The following is a 20385-nucleotide window of genomic DNA, read 5'->3' as shown; positions in this document are numbered from 1 at the left end:
CCCAAGAGTGTCCCAAAGTCTCCGTTGGTTACGAAGCCAGAATCTGCTGAAAGGAAAATCCTTCAGACCAATGGACTTCCAGGTTAAAGGATTGTCCTGTCAGGATCCAATCCGACAATGCCAAGGCTGTGGCCTATATCAGTTACCAAGGGGGCACCAAGAGTCTCTCAGCGCAGAGAGAGGTGAACCATATTCTAACTTGGGCAGAAAAGAATATTCCGTGCCTGTCGGCAGTCTTCATTCCAGGAGTAGAGAATTGGCAGGCGGACTACTTAAGTCGCCAGCAGTTATTCCCAAGGGAATGGCCTCTTCACCCCTCTCACAGTGGCCGTCCTACTTTACGAAGGATAATTTTAACGGCCTGGCTATTGAAACCCATATTCTGAAGAAACGTGGGCTTTCCGGGTCAGTTATCTTTACTTTGATTAATGCAAGGAAGCCAGCTTCCAAAACTATATATTATAGAGTCTGGAAGGCTTATGTTTCCTTGTGTGAATCCAAGGGCAGAATTCTTGCCTTTCTACAATTAGGTGTAGAGATGAAATTGGCCTTGAGTACTATTAAGGGCCAAGTCTCAGCCTTATCAATTTTATTTCAAAGACCGCTTGCTACGCATTCTTTAGTCCGGGGTTTTATGCAAGGGGTGATGCGGATTAATCTGCCAGTTAAATCACCTTTAAGAAGCCCTTGGGACTTGAACTTAGTTTTGTCAGTGTTACAAAAACAGCCATTTGAGCCAATACAGCATATTCCCTTAGTCCTTTTGACAAGGCAGCTGGTATTTTTGGTTGCTATATCCTCAGCAAGGAGGGTTTTGGAATTGGCTGCTCTATCTTGTAAAGAGACAACTTTGATTATTCATGAGGACAGAGTGGTGTTACGCCCTCGTCCAGGCTTTTTGCCAAAAGTAGTTTCAGAATTTCACCTGAACCAAGAAATTGTCCTGCCATCGTATTTTCAAAAAACATGTTCCAGGGAAGAAAAGTCACTACTTTGTCTTGATGTGGTGAGAGCAGTGACAATCTATTTAAAGGCAACTGCTCAGATTTGTAAGACAGATGTCTTATTTATTCTGCCAGAGGGTCCTAAGAAAGGACAGGCAGCGTCAAAAACCACTGTTGCTAAGTGGATTCGACAAGTGATAATTCAAGCTTATGATTTAAAGGGTAAAATTCCCCCATTTCAAGTTAAGGCACGCTCTACCAGGTCGGTTAGTGCTTCTTGGGCAGTGCATCACGAGGCCTGCATGGCTCAGATATGCAAGGCCACAACTTGGTCTTCAGTACATACATTCACAAAATTTTATCAAGTGGATGTGAGGAGGTATGAGGATATCGCCTGAAGGCAGCAGTATAAGTCCTCAGGTCTGGGGGTGCCCTACGGATTGTTTCTCCCTCCCCTCAAATTAGGCTCTTTGTCCCAAGATGTACGATAAAGAAAATAGGATTTTTATACCAGCTTACCTGTAAAATCCTTTTCTTGGAGTACATCATGGGACACAGGTCCCTCCCCTCTTTTATGGGGTTTAAGTATATTGCTTTGCTACTCCTGGAAGGAGGAGGGGTTATATAGGGGAGTCAACTTCCTGTATTGGGTATACCAGTGTCAACACCTGAAGGTGGTCCATAACCCATTAAGTTATTACTTGGGCTCTGTGTTCCATGATGTACTCCAAGAAAAGGATTTTTACAGGTAAGCTGTTATAGAAATCCTATTTTTTTGCTCAAAATTTTCGGTCCTATTATTGAAAAGATAGGGGGGGGGGGGGGCGCAATGTGATGGAAGGGGTGGGGCTTAGTGCGGGAGTATGTTTAAAAGCTCAATTTTTGCTGGCTGCAGATGTCGGAGGGACACAATAGCAAAAAGGGGCATGTAAGAGGTTGGTGACACAGGCATTCACTGACACATTTACTAAAAGCATCAGGCTGAGCGTTAATAGCAGCGGCAGTGGCTGGACTATTGCTCAAGCAGTGGATGCAATTTCTTCTGATAGTACCTCTGCTTTTTTGCATCGGGCTAAGGTCAGAAGGGGGGTTGAAACACCCCCAAAAAAGGGCTAATAGGGTCTCCCTCAAGCTCTGGAAAGCCTACTCATCTCTTCAATGGCATCCTCCCCTGAGAGGGGGTGGCTGGTCAGAGTGAGCATCGGGGCCATGAAATGTTTGCAACTGTTTTCCACACTGCAGCCCCGTTTATGTTACTAAAAAGGTCTCAGCCATGATAGGATTGGAAAAAAAAGGTTTTTTCACACTTTATCCTATGGAGGAGAAAATTCACTAAAAGTGGGGCATACCAGCAATTAACGTTGCTATATCCTCTGTGAATAGGAATTGTCCAGCAGACAATGCTCAAATGCTTAGGGATCCAACAGATAAAAAGTTGGAATTCCTATAAAAAAAACAAAAAAAACCCACGTTTTTCTCTGGCAGATTGAGTGTCTCAGCCTCCGCTGACAGTAATTAGTTAATCGAGACCAGTTTAAACAGGTGCTCAAGGCTATCCTGTTCAGCAGGCCCAGGATCTGGTCGGGGTTCTAGCAGCTTTATGTTTGCAATAGTTGCAATGAGAGATTCTATCCTTCAGGCCTTGCGCCCTTCGCTAAGCGACATGCAAGAAGCTCCTGGCTAGTCTTCCTTTTTGCTGTGAAACGGCTATTTGGGGATGATTTGGGTAATACATCCAAAGAAATTCTAGTGGAAAACTAGTGGAAAGTACCCTTCTGCCATTTGAGAAAAGGAGTAAACGTATTTCATTTTAAAGTTCCTTCTCCTGTGCCAGGGGCATTGGCCTCCAGGCAGTCATGACGGCCTCCGCCGTCAAGTTCAAAAAGTAATCCCCAGGGTCAACCTCAGGGACAAAAGAGGTCTTGGGGGAGGAAACCTACAAAATACTAAAGCCTCCTTATGGGGAGGTGCCGACGCACGCTCGCGTAGGGGGAATACTTCTGCAGTTCTCAAAGATCTGGAAGGAAGAGTGTCGAGACAGATGGGGGACTTCCTCAATAGCTCCTGGGTACAAGCTGGAGTTCCAAGAGTTCCTGTCTCCTCATTTTCTCATATCAAATGTTCCTGAGGATCCAGAGAAATAGAAGTCTTTCTTTCAAGCATTGGACCATCTTTTGGCAAAAATTGATCATGGTGGTCCCCATGTAAGAGCAGGGGTTGGGGTTTGGTTCAAACTTTTTTTCACGGTTCCAAAACAGAATGGACATTCTGGATCTCAAAAAACCTAATTTGATTCCTGGATATAACCACTCTTTTTTCGCATGAGGTCAATCCAATCAGTTGTCTCCATCCTACAATGAGGAGAACTTCTGGCGTTAATCGACATCAAAGATGCATACCTCCATGTGCCTATTTCCTCGCTCACCAGTAATATCTACTTTTGAAGGTAGAAAATCTTCATTTTCAGTGTGTAGCTCTGCTACTACCTGGAATACCTAGGTTGAATTCTCAACCTAGAAGAAATCTTCCTTAAAACCATGAAGAAGGCTAAAATACTTGGGTCTGATCATAGATACCCCCAGAAAAGGGTATTCTTACCCCAGGCAAAGATCAGCGCCATACGGAACTGATTCAGGTGGTCGAAGCAAGATGAATTCTTCTATTCAGCTTTGCATGAGGTTTTTGGGAAAGATGGTGGCTTCATTCGCGGCTGTTCCTTATGCTCAGTTTCATTTGAGACTGCTGCAAAACAGTATCCTATCGGCTTGGAACAAAAGGGTTCAAGCTCTAGATTTCCCGTGTCTGACTCCAAAGGTGCGCCGGAGCCTCAGTTTATGGTTAATAACCAAAAATCTGCAAAGGGGAAAATCCTTCCTTCAGTTACCTGGGAAGTGGTAACAACATACGCCAACCTTTTTTAGGTTGGGGAGCAGTCCTGGAAGAGGCAACTGTCCAAGAGAAGTGGCCCAGAACAGAAATGCCTGGCCAAACGTTCAATTTACGGAATTGTCCTGCCAGGATTCAATTCGACAATGCCACAGCAATGGCCTATATTAATCACCAAGGGGGAACAAGAAGTTGTGCGGCCCAGAGAGAGGTGAATCATATCCTATCTTGCGCAGAAAACAATGTACTTTGCTTATCGGCAGTCTTCATTTTCGGAATAGAAAATTGTCAGGCGGACTACTTGAGTCGCCAGCAGTTTTTCCCGGGAGATTGGTTCCTTCACCACGATATCTTCCTGTCAATATGTCAAGAATGGGGGATTCCAGACGTAGATCTGTTTGCGTCCAGGTTCAACAAAGAAATCGACAACTTTGTGTCAAGAACAAAGGATCCGCTAGCATGTGGAACAGATGCCTTGCTATTCCCGTGGAATCGGTTCTCACTGATTTATGCATTTCCTCTTATTCTGCCTGCGTCCACGACTTCTTCGCAGGATCAAGCAGGAAGGGAAGTCTGTGATTCTTGTGGCCCTGGAGATCTTGGTATGCAGAGATCGTAAAGATGGCGGTAGGGGACCCATGGACCCTACTGCCACGGCCAGACCTTCTCTTGCAAGGTCCGGTATTCCATCCTACTTTACAAACGCTAAGTTTAACGGTTTGGCTATTGAGACCCACATTCTGAAGAAGCGTGGGCTGTCAGGTTCAGTGGTGTCTGCTCTGGTTAATGCAAGGAACCCGGCCTCCAGAGTCATATATTATAGAGTCTGGAAGGCATATGTCTCCTGGTGTGAATCCAGGGGTTGGCACCCCAGGAAGTATATCATAGGTAGAATCCTTGACTTTCTACAGATGGGATTAGAAATAAAGCTGGTCTTGAGTACTATCAAGGACCAGGTTTTGGCCTTATCGGTATTATTTCAGCGACCACTTTCTTTACACTCTTTGGTTCGTAGCTTTATCCAGGGGGTAACGCTGCTTAATCCTCCGTTAGGTCACCCCTGAACCCTTGGGACTTGAATTTAGTCCTGTCGGCATTACAGAAACAGCCTTTTGAGCCGATACGGCATATTCCCTTGGTCCTTTTGACAAGGAAACTAGTTTTTTTTTCTGATAGCCATATCTTCTGAAAGAATGGTATCAGAGTTGGCTGCTCTTTCTTATAAAGAGCCATATTTAATTATTCACAAGGATAAGGTTGTATTGCGTCCTCATCCTAATTTTCTACTGAAGGTAGTGCCAGGTTTTCATTTAAACTTTCATTTTTCCCAGAACTCCGTTCTGCGGAAGAAAAGTCACTACATTCTCTTGATGTGATGAGAGCAGTCAAAATCTATTTAAGGACGAATTCGAAAAACTGCTGTTTGTGTTGCCTGAAGGTCCTTAAAGAGGACAGGCAGCATCGAAATCTACTATCTCTAAATGGATTCGACAAGTGATTGTTCAAGCTTATGGTTTAAAGAGGAAAGTTCCACCTTTTCATATTAAACCGCACTCCACCAGGGCTGTTAGCACTTCCTGGGCAGTGCATCAACCAGCCTCCATGGCTCAAATCTGCAAGGCCGCAACTTGGTCTTCAGGCCATACATTTACCAGATTCTATCAAGTAGATGTAAAAGGTCATGAGGATATCGCCTTTGGGCGCAGTGTGTTGCAGGCAGCAGTATAAGTCCTCTGGTCTCATGGTGCCCTACTTTTGTTGTGTCTCCCTCCCTCCAGTTGGCATTGCTATGGGACATCCCAAATAGTAACTACTATTACTCTGTGTCCCGTGATGTACGATAAGAAAATAGCATTTTTAAAATGGCTTACCTGTGAAATCCTTTTTTTTGAAGTACATCACGGGTAAGGATGAGCTCTAGCGTGTTCGCACTGCCCACGTGCAGAGCCCGCCAGGAATTCGGCGCTGCGCTAATCACAGGCAGTGAGACATTTCCCGATCTCTGCAGCTGCGCATTGGAACAATGTCTCACTGCCTGTGATTAGCAGTGCCGACTTCCTGGTGGGCTCTGCGAACATGCTGTTGCTCCTCCTTAATCACGGGACACAGAGGTCCCTACCTTCTTTCTGGTATACACGTGTATTGCTTTGCTACAAAAACTGAGGTACTCCCAGTAGTGGGAGGGGTTCTATAGGAAGTGGACTTCCTGTCTTAGGGTGTGCCAGTGTCCATCACCTGAAGGTGGCCTATAACCACACATAGTAACTACTATGGCTCTGTGTCCCATGATGTACTTCAAAGAAAATGATTTTACAGGTAAGCTGTTATAAAAATCCTATTTATTTGCTCAAAATCTTCCGTCTTTTTTTCTTTAGCAAAATAGAAAAAACATAGTGGTGATTAAAATAAATACCACCAAAAGAAAGCTCTATCTGTCTGGTCTGGGCAGGAAGGGGGTAAAAGTGCTCAGTAGGCAAGTGGTTAACCACTTTAAAACCGGGCAATCGCTTTGAGAGGAGAGACTTGACAGGCTGCAACTAGCAGCCTGTGTTTACATTGTGATCGCTGTGAGTGGTCATAGCAATCACATGGTACAGGGTCAAACACAACGGCCTGGGAGCCGTACTCTGGCACCCACAGCGGGACATCCTGTCCGAACATGGATGCTCCTGCCTGGCTGTGTATGTGTGTATATATATGTATATTAGGGTTGTCCCGATACCACTTTTTTAGGACCGAGTACAAGTACCGATACTTTTTTTCAAGTACTCGCCGATACCGATTACCGATACTTTTTTTTTAATGTCACGTGACAGTTTTTTTTAACAGTGCTTGCTTTTTTTGGGGGGGGGGGGGGGTGAACGTTGTATGTGTGTGTTATTTTTTTTTTTTTAATCAGCCCTTTTGGGGGGCTTTGGTGAGATATCAGGGGTCTTAACAGACCTCTGATATCTCCCCCTTGAGACAGAGAAAGAGATAGAGGATAGAGATTCCCCAGTCCCTTTCTCTGCAGCGTCAGCTGCACTGAGAATGAATGGAGAGAAGACAGCGGCTTCTCTCCATTCATAAACTGACACATTGTAATCACAGGAGATTACAATGTTTCAGTTATGTGAATGGACAGAGTCAGCTGACTCTCTCCATACACAAAGGAAGGAGGAGGAGGGGGACGGAGGAACGGAGGGGGAGAACGGAGGGGACAGATAAGGAGAGCAGAACGGAGGGGACAGATAAGAAGAGCAGAACGGAGGGGACAGCTGAGAGGGACAGATAAGGAGAGAGGAATGCAGGGGACAGCGGAGAGGCACAGAGGAACGGAGGGGGCACGGAGGAAGATGCAGTGACAGTCAGCTGTGACCAATCACAGCTGTATGTCACTAAAGCAGCTGAAAGCTGCTGGGGGAGAATCTTTGTATCTCCCCCATGCGCCGATCACAGCTGACTTCCAGGTATCGGTGGAAGCATCGGGAGCATTTGCCCGAGTACAAGTACTTGGGCAAATGCTCGGTATCGGTGCCGATACCGATACTAGTATCGGTATCGGGACATCCCTAATGTATATGTATATATATATATATATATATATATATATATATGTGTGTGTATATATATATATATATATATATATATATATATATATATTATAGTGGCTGGGCGGGAGGTGGTTAAATTAGAGCAGTGGTGATCAACTTCATATGATGGGCCTCAAGTGTAGCCCTGACATCCCCAAATGGCCACACATAAATATCAGAGACAGCAGACACACAACAGGATATAGTCAAAGACTATGGATACAAGAGATGGTCAGACTGTGGCTATAATACAGGTAATGGTCCGATACTTTGGACATAATACAGGAGATGGTTCAAGACTTTTGGACATAATCCAGGAGACGCTCAGAAACTGCAGACATGATCAAAGAGATTTTATAGACTCTGGACATAATGCAAGAGTGTGAGAAATTGCAAACAGGATATTAAAGATGGTCAGAGACTGCGGACATGAAACCAGAGATGGTCAGACTGCGGGTATGATGCAAGTGATGGTCAGAGATTGTGGACATGCTATTGGAAGTGTTGAAGACTAGGGACATGCTTCAGGAGATTGTCAGACTGGAGACATATTACATAAACCCGCTATAACAGGGCAATTGGGAAAACAGATTGGTATCTGCAGAGGCTGCACAAAATGTGCCAAAGGGCCTTATGTGGACTCCGAGCCGCAGGTTGGGCACCAGGGACTTAGAGTAAATTTTAGTGATTCACAATTTTACATATTTGCTTTTCCATAAACCTGACAATGTATTAAATATAGAGATGTTTAGATTAAGCTCTAGAGGTAGGTATCTAGGGTCACACTGGAAGTACTCTTTTTTTCCAATTACTGCTATGAAGATAGCATAGAAAGTTCCTACCTATGGGCTTTTGTTGTGAAAAACAGCACAGCAATTGTATAGCACTTTCAAGTAGAAAGCTGAGCTTACATGTATTAAGAAAATATGAGGAGTACTGTGTCCAATAATTACAAGTTATGCATATGCAAAAATCTTTTAAAATATTAATATGTTGACCATTTAAAGATCTTACTATTTTAATTTAAAAACAAAAGATAGGATTTATCCTTTGTAAATGAAAAATGTATTTTACAGCACATCTTTATCTGAGTGGTCTAATTAAAATAATCAGATAACTGACCATTTTTCCTGTGTGTTTGTTTTTTTCTGCAGTAAGTGACAGTTGTTTTCGGAATCTAGCAGAAGATCGGAGTGGCATAAATCTCAAGGATTTAGTCCAGGACCCTTCATTGTAAGTACCATTTAAATGCTGCTGTTAATGTAACCTTATTCTTTAACCACATCAATACAGGGCACTTTCGCCCCCTTCCTTCCCAGGCCAATTGTCTGCTTTCAGCGCTCTGGTATTTTCAATGACAATTGTGCGGTCATGCTACGCTGTATCCAAATGAAATTTTTATAATTTTGTTCGCACAAATAGAGATTTCTTTTGGTGGTATTTATTCACGATTCCGTTTTTTATTTTTTGCAATATAAGCGAAAAAAGTGCGGAAATTTGGAAAAAAACAATATTCTTATTTCTGTTTTAAAAGAAATCCAACAAAATCGAATTTTGCCATAAATTTAAGCCAAATGTATTCTTTGGTAAAAAAAAAAATCCCGTTAAGTGTATAATAATTGGTTTGTGTGATGTACGCAAATGATCATGTACAGATGTGCGCAGGTGATCACGGACATATGTGTGCAGATAATCATTGGGACATGTGATTTTATTGGGATATATGTGGAGGACAGGTGTTTTTACTATTTGGGGACATGTGTTTTGGGACATTGTGTTTTACTATGCTGGTGATCAGTGTGTAAAAATCTGTAAAAAACAGCTCATACACACTGATCACCAACCGGCTGCAGCGATCCGCTTTCTTCTCCTCACCGACAACTAATGTGTAAGGAGAGGAGAGCCCATTGCCTAGCAACCGGCTCTCTGTTTACATCACATGATGGCTGTGATTGGCCGTCATGTGATCAGGAGGGCCAATCACAGAGCCCTCCTGCCGATCTGAGATGTGCCGTGTCCGGGTGACACGAGCGCATCGGAATCGCGCTGCTGCGCGGGCCCTCGCGCGATCCGAACTCCTTCTGAGGGACGTTCCTGAACGTCCACTCAGAAGGAGAGAACGCCCACCCGGCCGTACATATGCAGTGGCCGGGTGGGAAGGGGTTACGTATATTATTTTCCAATTTTTTTTTTTTCATTTATGTGTAGGATATGAAAGGCTGTCTCACCCATTGATTTCTTAGATTTCTAGGAAAGCCCGCTAGTGAATTGTCTCTGCATAACATTCTCTCATGTTTACTCCATGATGTTTTTCTCTTATACAGTGGGTTAACACTCCATCTGTTGCATGTGGTAAAATACCCTACCAATCCAACAGAGTGAAGGGTTTGAAGGAATGTAAAGTCTTGGGGGCAAAGGCAGATTTCAAATACACCAGTTAAAGGAATGTAGGGATTCAATACAGCCTACACCTAAAAAAAATTTGATCTCTAAGCAGCCTCTTCCAGTAACCAGTAACCGCATTTGATGCTCTGCTTGCTCGTTTTTCTTTTCCATGGTTCAGCTGACCGACCTTGTGTCCGCCCCTTGCGTAGCTTGCATCGTTACTGAATGTTGCAGGAACCTGTGATGGGCTTTTGCTACAGTGAATGGGGAGCACCAGCATTACCCATAAGCATAGGCTCTATTCAAGTATGTTGTCCTCCAAATTTGCAAATTTCTTTTTTTTTAATTAATTTATTTTTTTATGCTGCTGTGATTTGATTTGTTAGAAGGAGGCTCTGTTTGTTCTCCGTGGTCTTCACTGTAAGTAGGAATGTGAATACTCTCTCTTGCTTGCTTGTAAGATAGACTACTGTCTATGGGATTTGTAGTGTGCATAGAGCAGTACGTATGAGCACAAATAATGTGTACTGTGCATTCCAAACAAACAAAATTGAGAGGGAAAAAAAGTTCAGGAACTTAAGGAAGAAGTTACACAGAGGCAGAAAGACACAGTAAGTGATGTTATGAAAAATAGATTACAGAGCCATTAAGTAGTGTTTGTGTGTAGATTGTTTTTGGAGAATAAAGATATTGTTTAGTGTCAGTAGTATGACTGACAATTACTCAGTCTTACAACACTGTATGCAGATTCATCTTAAATCTTTTTTTGTATTTTTTTTGACAGCTTGAACTTTCTTTTAGTGGTATTTAATAATGACTGTTTCTTTTATATATGATTTAAAAAAAAAAAAAAAAAGATCAAAAATGTTGAAATAATAAAGTTCCCCCTATTTCTGTAATAAAATTTATCAAATAAAGGACAGTACAAAAAACCCCAAATAACCCCTTTTTGGAAAGAAGACACCACAAAGGGATCTAATTTTTTGCAGATAAACAAATATTCTGGTATTGAAGTACGGTAGTTAAAACATGGAAATTGGTAATGGTGCACTAGACACGTTAATGTATGGGTCATATACAGGGAGGAGGAGGAAGGTGAGGGGTTAATGTACATTTCACATACACTGGGGAGGATGAAGATGAAGGGGTTAATGTGCAGATGTGCATAAGGGTTAATATACAGATCACAATAGACAGATTGGAGATCAGATGTGCAAGAGAGGCAGAAGTGGGTGAAAGTAATCATTGAAAAAAAAAAAAAAAAAGGTCTCACAGTCCGTGAAAATCCCTGACTATTACTGCAGCTTCAGGTGCCTTATAAAAGTTTATTGGGATTTACTACTTCCTGTTATTCCTCCATTGTTTTAGGAAGGGAAGGGATAACTGTGATTGGTCATTATTATTATACAGCTCCAGCAGTTTAAGCAGTGCTTTATAAAATGAAGGCAGATAGTATAGATACAATACTATTCAATTCAACAGAACTTGGAGGGCCCTGCTCATTAGAGCTTTCATTCAAAAAAGGAGTATCAAATGATACAAAAGGTAAAAAAAAAATTAGGTTAAGAGCTGATGGAGAAAAAAAATAGCTTAGGTGTTAGGAAGAGGCAGGATAAGCTTCTCTAAAGAGATGGAGTTTCAGGGATCGCTGAAAGGGGGATTGCGTAGGGGAAAGTCATCACAACAATCACATCATATATAGCCACTTGAATCTGCTCGGCACACTGTGCCTGGCAGTTCACAACCATTAATGGGCACAACAGTCATCTCTGTGTATATTCTCTATTGTATATAAATGGCACTAGGAAAATGACAGTCCACCACTTTGCAGTTCATAAATATATTGCGGTAGAAAATCTGTTAAACAAAATTACTGAATTCATTTTAAAATGCAACTTGTGCAAATACTAGAGTATGACTTGGTATTAGCCTACTGTAATCCCCTGTAAATAAAAAATGAGATTATAGAAGAGGGATTGGTAGCACTAGGAGCCCATTAGGTTTGCTGAATGCTGACAAAAGTGCCTCCTGCTACAGCCAAATGTTTCAATTTTTTACTTATCAGTCCAGAGCACTTGCTGCCATTTTTTTTGCACCCCACTTTTTATGCATAGTTGAGTCACTTAGCCTTATTTCTATTTCCAACGCACAAAAACATAGGAACTGGGGTGCAGCAAAATGGCATATATACGGGAAATACAAACAGATATTTATACATCATGCCATAACATCAGGGAGGTATGTGATTGGCTCCAAATGTATTCTGCAGCAGGACAATGGCCCCCAATGTCACCAAGAACTTCAGCTCAAAGAAGAACAAGGAGTCCTGGAAGTGATCGTTTGCCCGCAGAGAGCCCTGATCTCAACATCATAAAGTCTGTCTGGGATTACAGAAGAGACAGAAGAATTTGAGGCAGCCTACATTCACAGAAGATCTGTGATTAGTTCTCCAAGATGTTTGGAACAACCTACCTGCCAAGTTTGTTCACAAATTGTGCGCAAGCGTACCTAGAAGAATTGATGCTGGTTTGAAGCCAAATGATTTCCATTTCTCTTCTCTTCGCTCACTTTTTGTATATTGATAAAAATAAATAATTGAATTATATATTTTATTCTATTTTATAAGTGTTGTAAATCGGGGGTTAGCAACCAATAGATCGCAGCCAGGTGACTGGTAGATCACGGTCTGGGCTTGCTGACCCACCATCCCAGAGCATTAAACAGAGTGCAATGCAGAGGGACTACTTGTAAAGTTGGAGCTGTAGTAGGGAGCAAGAGCCACATAAGCCAATGTCCTCTCTGTAGCACTGGCTTCTGTCCCATGCGGAGTAATACCAACTGCATTCCATCTCTTATCTCTGCTAGTGGTCTCCAGAGTGATGCCAGCAGCAGGAAAGAAGAGATCTTCAGGTCAGTGTGAAGCAATACTCTGCAAATGCCCTGCAACCTTGTGCAGTACAGAAAACAAAGGATTAAAGCAAGCAGCGTTGTGTTGCTTTCTCACTGCCTACTTTAACCTTTTGGACCCACAGAAGCATTCAGTTTTCAGGGTGCTTGCAGAGTGGCCCCTTTTAGTTGAATGGGTCGTGTTTGGCAGGCGGTAGCACCTGCCAAAAGCAACCAGGGGTTTAATACCTGCTGCGGCATGTATACACCTTTTGGCTGCTGCCTGAGCAGCTAAAGGGGGTGGGGACTGGGGGTGGTAAATCCGCAAATAAACTGCAGGGTTTTAAAACCCCCAACTTTATGTGTAAACGAGCCCTAAGGGTGCCACTGCTGAATGCAACAAAGGGCTCATTCACAGGTGCAGCAGGCGGTGAGGAGGCAATGCATGTGATTGCGACACAGTAGTATGGCAATTAGAGGTTTAAATCAGGTCTGAGGAGGCGACACTGTGCCTCTTTGACTTCTCCAATGTTGTTCAGGTAGATTTCCACCTCTTTAAGGTTGCCTACCCCTGTTAATGATCTGGTTCCTGGGCAGGCGGCTTCTATGCCCCTAGAGGATCTCCACAGTCTCCTTGGCTTGTACTGTGAAGTAAAATGAGTTTGAATTGAAGCACCACACTATTGCTAAGAGGTCCAGATACAACTTTATTCCATTACAGGTCAGGGGTACAATTCAGAAAGAATCCAATGCATTTGGGGGGGTCTAAGTGCCCTCTTCATCAGGGCTTGACTGGTAACAAAGAGATCAAACCAGAAGTGAACTGGACCTACAATGGTATATTTTCTGGCGACAGTACTGTTAATTTCACATCACAGGACATAACCTCGTGGCAAACAGAGGCCAGAGTGAAGGAAAGGCTTAACAAACTTAATAAAAATAAATCACCAGGACCAGATGGCTTATACCCAAGGGTCCTCAGACAACTCAGTGAGATTATAGCCAGACCATTGTTCCTAATGTTTGCGGACAGCATACTGACAGGATTGGTACCAGCTGATTGGAGAAAGGCCTATGTGGTACCAATATTCAAAAAAGGACAGAGGCAAATCCCTGGAAACTATAGGCCAGTCAGCCCAACATCAATAGTGGGTAAATTATTGGAGGGGAAGATAAGGGGCGATATCCAAAAATTTACTGAAGGAAAAAATATCCGTAGTTATCAGCATGGGTTTACGAAGGGTCGTTCTCGCCAAACCAACCTGTTAATATTCTACGAGGAAGAGAGCTGCCATCTAGACACGGGAAGGCCTGTGGATTTAGTGTACCTGGATTTTGCAAAAGCATTCAATACAGTCCCCCGTAAACGATTAATTTACAAGCTGAGGTCTGCAGGCATGTACGCTAAGGTTTGTTCTAGGATAAAAAAAAACGTAATGGGCATGTCCAAAGGGTGGTGATAAATAACATGTACTAAGACTGGTCTGTTGTGGTAAGTGGGGTACCCCAAGGTTCTGGTTCGGGACCAGTTCTATTCAATCTATTCATAAATTATATAGAGGATGGGATGAATAGCTCAATTTCAGATTTTGCGGACGACACAAAATTATGCAGAGCAATAACTTCACATCAGGATATAGAAATTTTTCAGAAAGACCTGAACAAAATAATGGAATGGGCTACTACATGGCAAATTAGGTTTAATATAGAGAAATGTAAGGTAATGCATTTGGGGGCAAAAAACATACATGAAAACTACTCATTAGGGAGAGAACCTCTGGGGGAATCAAGGATGGAGAAAGATCTGGGGGTCCTAGTAGATTGAGTAATAGCATGCAATGTCAAGCTGCAGCTACCAAAGCTGGCAGAATATTAGCATGCATAAAAAAGGGGATGTACTCCAGAGATAAAACGATAATCCTACCACTTTATAAAATTCTGGTTAGACCACATCTGGAGTACTCTGTCCAGTTCTGGTCACCAGTCCTCAGAAGGGATGTGCTGGAACTGGAGAGAGTCCAAAGAAGGGGAACAGAATGAAAAAGGGGGCTGGAGGACCTCGGGGAACGACTGCAAGCACTGGATTTATTCTCGCTGGAGAAATGACGCTGGAGAGGAGATAAGATGGCTTTTTACAAATACCTCAATGGCGCTTCCAGCATAGCAAACAAACTATTCAGTCTCAAGGATTGTAAGAGGACACGGGGCCACACAATAAGATTGGAGGAGAAGCGGTTTAACCTTAAACTGTGCAGGGGGTTCTTCACTGTCAGGGCTGTAAGGATGTGAAACTCTCTTCCACAATTGGTGGTGGCAGCAGGGAGTATGGATATTTTTAAGAGACTCTTGGATGTACATCTTAACCGCTTCAGCCCTGGAAGATTTTACCTCCTTCCTGGCCAGAGCACTTTTTGCGATTCAGGACTGCGTCGTTTTAACTGACAATTGTGCGGTTGTGCGACGTTGCACCCAGACAAAATTGACGTCCTTTTTTCCTCACAAATAGAGCTTTTTTTCTTTTTTTGCGCTATACACAAAAAAAGAGCGACAATTTTGAAAAAAAACGCAATATTTTTTTTTTCTTTTTTGCTAGAATAAATATCCCCCGAAAATATATATAAAAAAACTATTTTTTTCCTCCGTTTAGGCCGATATGTATTCTTCTACATATTTTTGTTAAAAAAAATCGTAATAAGCGTATATTGATTGGTTTATGCAAAAGTTATAGCGTCTACAAAATAGAGAATAGTTTTATGGCATTTTTATTATTAATTTTTTTTCATTAGTATTGGCGGCAATCTGCGATTTTTATTGTGACTGCGACATGGCGGACACATCGGACACTTTTGACACTATTTTGGGACCATTGTCATTTATACAGCGATCAGTACTATAAAAATGCACTGGCAGTGCACTGTGTAAATGACACTGGCAGGGAAGGTGTTTAACACTAGGGGGAGATGAAGGGGTTAAGTGTGTCCTAGGAAGTGATTCTAACTGTAGGGGGGTGGGCTTCAACTCACATGACAGCGATCACTGCTCCCGGTGACAGGGAGCAGTGATCTCTGTCGTGTCACAAGGCATAACGGGGAAATGCCTTGTTTACGTAGACCCGATCGGCGGGAGACCGGCAGACATCGAGTCCGCCGGTCCCACGGGCACGGTCATGCTGTACGCGGCGGGGGCCTGCTAGCCCCGCCAATTAAAAGGGACTTACAGGCACGCCCATTTGCCCACCGCTGCCATTGTGCCGATGTCTATCGGTGTGCAGCGGTCGGCAAGTGGTTAAATATCACAACATACAGGGATATGGGAAATAATTATAGACACTGACACACGTGCACCTACACTTGAACTGGATGGACTATTGTCTTTATTCAACCTTCACTTCTATGTTACTATGAATTCAAAGCACTGGCCTAGTCAGTAGCTTGTTTGGCAGCCTGCCATTAACTGACAAAACCTCTTTCAGGTGACATGTCTTGGGACCACAGTCTCCATCTTTGCTGCTTAGTCTCCTGTATAACAATATACCCCCACTTCCATGTGGGAAGTAGTCTGCTTTTGCTTCCGCAAGATACATTTTTTTTTTTCTAGCAGTTGGAGAGCTTAGGACTTCTCCTGTAGCTCCCTTTTTCTGCCTTTATTGGTAGACTATCTTTAACAATAAAATGTATAGCCTATTCTTACAGTCCAAGTTGTTCACTTGGCAAACGCCTGCATTTTATTGGATGTCTTTCATCAGAAGTGATATCCCATTTGGTCCTATAATGCACTTCACTGTAGTGTTTTTCTCCCATTCTAGTGTTATGTACACCTGCGATTACTTGACCTCCTTCAAACTCTGTCGCTCCCTGATGAATTTACTGTATACCTATATCTGCAGGAATACATATTTTTTCCCATTTGCCTTTACCATTAAGATGCCTAGTTCTTCAGTTCACAAAGCATTGTACTGAATAATGGGTGTCATGCACCCTAGCAGTTCTGGAAAAAAATTGGGGGTATTTTGGAAAATTATCCTTGATAATTCCTTATTAATTGGCAAAGTTATCTCCTTTATTTTGAAGAGGTTTCCTCCTCCTTCCTTCTGTTAAGGTACAATCTCAACTAATTTTCCTGTACTTGGAAGGGCTGTGACTGCCTTTTACTTTACACCAAGACACTGTCTTCCCCTGGAGGTATAATAAAATGTGGTATCATTGATACCAACTCATCTTCTGGAACGCGGTTCTTTCATTTTCTTTCTTTTTTTCTCGTCGGCTACCGGGGCGCGTCATTCATTCAGTAATGTGAATAGGAAACTACAAGTACCGACAGCCTTTGTGGCTGTCGGCTTATAGTTCTCAGTGAACTACCAGGGCACTATTGAGCACTCTAGGTAGTTCATTAATGTTTACTGTTAGTGTGTAACTGCCTGCATGTACGAGGTATGAGAAGACGGCTTACTCAGACAGTCTGTAAGAGACCTGCATTGCACCTGGGATTTGCTGATCATGGGCGTAATGCTTTATAGACTTCAAATTAAAGAGAAAAAAAAGCACAATTTTGTACCTGCAAAAAGATGTGCATTTATTTTCTTTTTTAAGGTAAACTTATCCTTAAGGGTTTCAATTTCATCAATTATCTCTGGGTCTAAGCCATTTTCTGTTTGTTTACTTTTAGTTCCACCTGTTTGTTGCTTATAGTAGATGATACTCATGACTCCTTTAAATTCACTTATACTGAAGTTCTCAATCATGTATTTGAAACACAAACTTGTTCCTGTATGTCCTTAGAGCTGTCATTTTCTTAGAAAGTTTTCTAACATCAAGCCTCCACTTAGGCATTTTATTTCAGTAAGGTGTTATTTAACAGTTTTTAATTTTTTTTTTTTTTAACTAGTGGTTTGCCCACTTCTCAGTTAAATTGCTTTTGGTCATAGTCATAGGCTATTCTACATTTATGTATTCCTCAATAGGTGATAAAGAAAATACGATTTTTGAACTTAAAGGGTAACTCTACTTTCGTGGGATTAAATAGTTAATAAAAAAAAATATATGTACCATTTACGATTGCTACACAAGTCATATTGTCATGTTCTGAAAATGTATCTTTCCTTTTCAATCTGCAGCTCTGTCATTTTCTGCAAAATGCAATGTGGATACAGAATGCCCCCCCAGATATGTAATTTCCTGCTTGTTTGATTGGCTCAGTCATTTTCCCAGAAGTCTGCAATAAGATACAGATTGAGATTTTTGGTGAAATACCCATAAAGGGAAATCATGTCTAATGGGATGCAGACCCTGCCACTTTCCTCTTTAGAACCTTGCACTTGCAGCAGCTGATTGATAATTATAAAACCTCTCCAACTCCTATTCACATTTATTTCAATAAGTTTTTATTGAGCATTATATCAAACAGAGCAGGCAAAATTTTCCATACATAAAAATTTGCAAAATTGCGACAGAGGTGATACTAACAAGGTTAAACTATAGATGTTACCTGCATGTCACTTATGACAATAAAGAGGATCAGGACATACAGATCATTTCAGTCAACATTTCTCATCTTAACTATCGCATGTTAGGTAATCAACCTAGATTAGCTGTAATAAGCAAAGAGTATCTCCTTGCTCGATAATAAAGAAGAACTGAAAGGGAAAATTAATGAACAAAACCTGTATGGTAATAGGGCTACATTAGAAATGCTGCTGTAAGATTGCTCTTTGATCTTGCATGTAAGATTACTGAAGTGCAGTACAAGAGAGTACAAAGGAGATTTTTATAAGGGAAAGAAGGGAGAAGAGAAGAAGAAAAAGGAAAACGGGAAGCAATTCAGCTAATCTTCCATGAGCTCTCCACATCTTCTGACGCATACCTTTTCATCCAGGAATACCTATATAGGTCACCCAGGGGTCCCATATAGAATTGAACCTAGCTACCGTGTCAGTCAGGGAGCTCACCATTTTCTACTGGGCCATTATCCAGGAAATTTTCCTTTTGGCCGAAAAACAGACCTTTGGCTGTTTCCATGCTCTTGCTATGGTCAATTTAGCACCCAAAAAGATAAAGAAGATTTATCCCTGGTAGCTCTATTGATGTTGGGTAAATGCTCATTGAGCAGGAATATAGAGGGGATCTGGTATCCTGTTACCTTGCGGATCATATAGAAGATTCTGTTCCAAAATCCCCTCAGTTTCGGGCATTCCCACCAGATGTGGATCATTGATCCTAATGATGCACAATCTCTGGAGCAGAGAGGTGACTAGGAGGGGAACATTTTTGCTAATATAGTTGAAACAAAGTACCATCTGGTAATCACTCTGAGGTTCGCCTCTATAACAGCGATATTTCGTATGCCTCTATAGGCTCGGAAAAATAGGATTTTTAAAATGGCGTACCTGTAAAATCCTTTTCTTTGAAGTACATCACGGGACACAGAGCCATAGTAGTTACTATGTGGGTTATAGGCCACCTTCAGGTGATGGACACTGACACACCCTAAGACAAAAAGTCCACTCCCTATATAACCCCTCCCACTACTGGGAGTACCTCAGTTTTGTAGCAAAGCAATACACGTGTATACCAAAAAGAAGGGAGGGACCTCTGTGTCCCGTGATGTACTTCAAAGAAAAGGATTTTTACAGGTAAGCTGTTTTAAAAATCCTATTTTCTTGTACATCACGGGACACAGAGCCATAGTAGTTACTATGTAGGATGTCCCATAGCATTGCCAACTGAAGGGAGGGAGACACAACAAAAATAGGGCACTAATAGTCTAGAGGACTTATACTGCCACCTGCAGTACACTGCGCCCAAAGGTGATATCCTCATGACCTTTTACATCTACTTGATAGAATCTGGTAAATGTATGGACTGAAGACCAAGTTGTGGCCTTGCAGATTTGATCCAAGGAGGCTTGGTGATGCACTGCCCAGGAAGTACTAACAGCCCTGGTGGAGTGCGCTTTAATATGAAAAAGGTGGTGTTTTCCTCTTTAAACCATAAGCTTGAACAATCACTTGACAAATCCATTAAGATATAGTAGATTTCGATGCTGCCTGTCCTCTATTAGGACCTTCTGGCAACACAAACAAAATATCTGTTTTACGAATCTGAGCAGTCGCCTTCAAGTAGACCTTGACTGCTCCCACCACATCAAGAGAATGTAGTGACCTCTCTTTCGCAGAAGGAGGTTCTGGAAAAAATGAAGGCAGAACAATATCCTGGTTTAAATGAAAACCTGACACTACCTTCGGTAGGAAATTAAGATGAGAACATAATACAACCTTATCCTTATGAATAATCAAATATGGCTCTTTACAAGAAAGAGCAGCCGACTCTGATACTCTTCTTGCAGAAGATATGGCAACCAGAAAAACAAATTTTCTTGTCAAAATGACCAAGGGAATATCTCTTATCTGCTCAAAAGGCTGTTTCTGTAACACTGACAGGACTAAATTCAAGTCCCAAGGGTTCAGGGGTGACCTAACTGGAGGATTAATCCGCGTTACCCCCTGAATAAAGCTACGAACCAGAGAGTGTGAAGCAAGTGGTCGTTGAAAAAATACCAATAAGGCCGACACCTGGCCTTTGATAGTACTCAAGGCCAGCTTAATTTCTAATCCCATCTGTAGAAATTCAAGGATCTTACCTATGACATATTTCCTGGGGTGCCAACCCCTGGAGTCACACCAGGAGACATATGCCTTCCAGACACTATAATATATG

At 42.1% G+C, this 20385-nt stretch overlaps 1 protein-coding gene across 27 annotated transcripts in view; it reads left to right on the top strand.

The window, feature by feature from the left end:
• Positions 1-20385, top strand: part of GPHN (gephyrin) — an 877053-nt gene that overhangs the window by 188792 nt on the left and 667876 nt on the right. For all 27 annotated transcript variants that reach the window (XM_073610658.1, XM_073610659.1, XM_073610665.1 and 24 more), the window contains exon 2: positions 8557-8635. In XM_073610658.1, the coding sequence (XP_073466759.1) occupies positions 8557-8635 (79 nt within the window). The remainder of the gene's footprint in view (positions 1-8556; positions 8636-20385) is intronic.

The sequence above is a fragment of the Aquarana catesbeiana genome, linkage group LG13, assembly GCF_042186555.1.
Source record: "Aquarana catesbeiana isolate 2022-GZ linkage group LG13, ASM4218655v1, whole genome shotgun sequence".
Lineage (NCBI taxonomy): Eukaryota > Metazoa > Chordata > Amphibia > Anura > Ranidae > Aquarana > Aquarana catesbeiana.
This window is presented reverse-complemented; position numbering and strand designations above follow the sequence as displayed.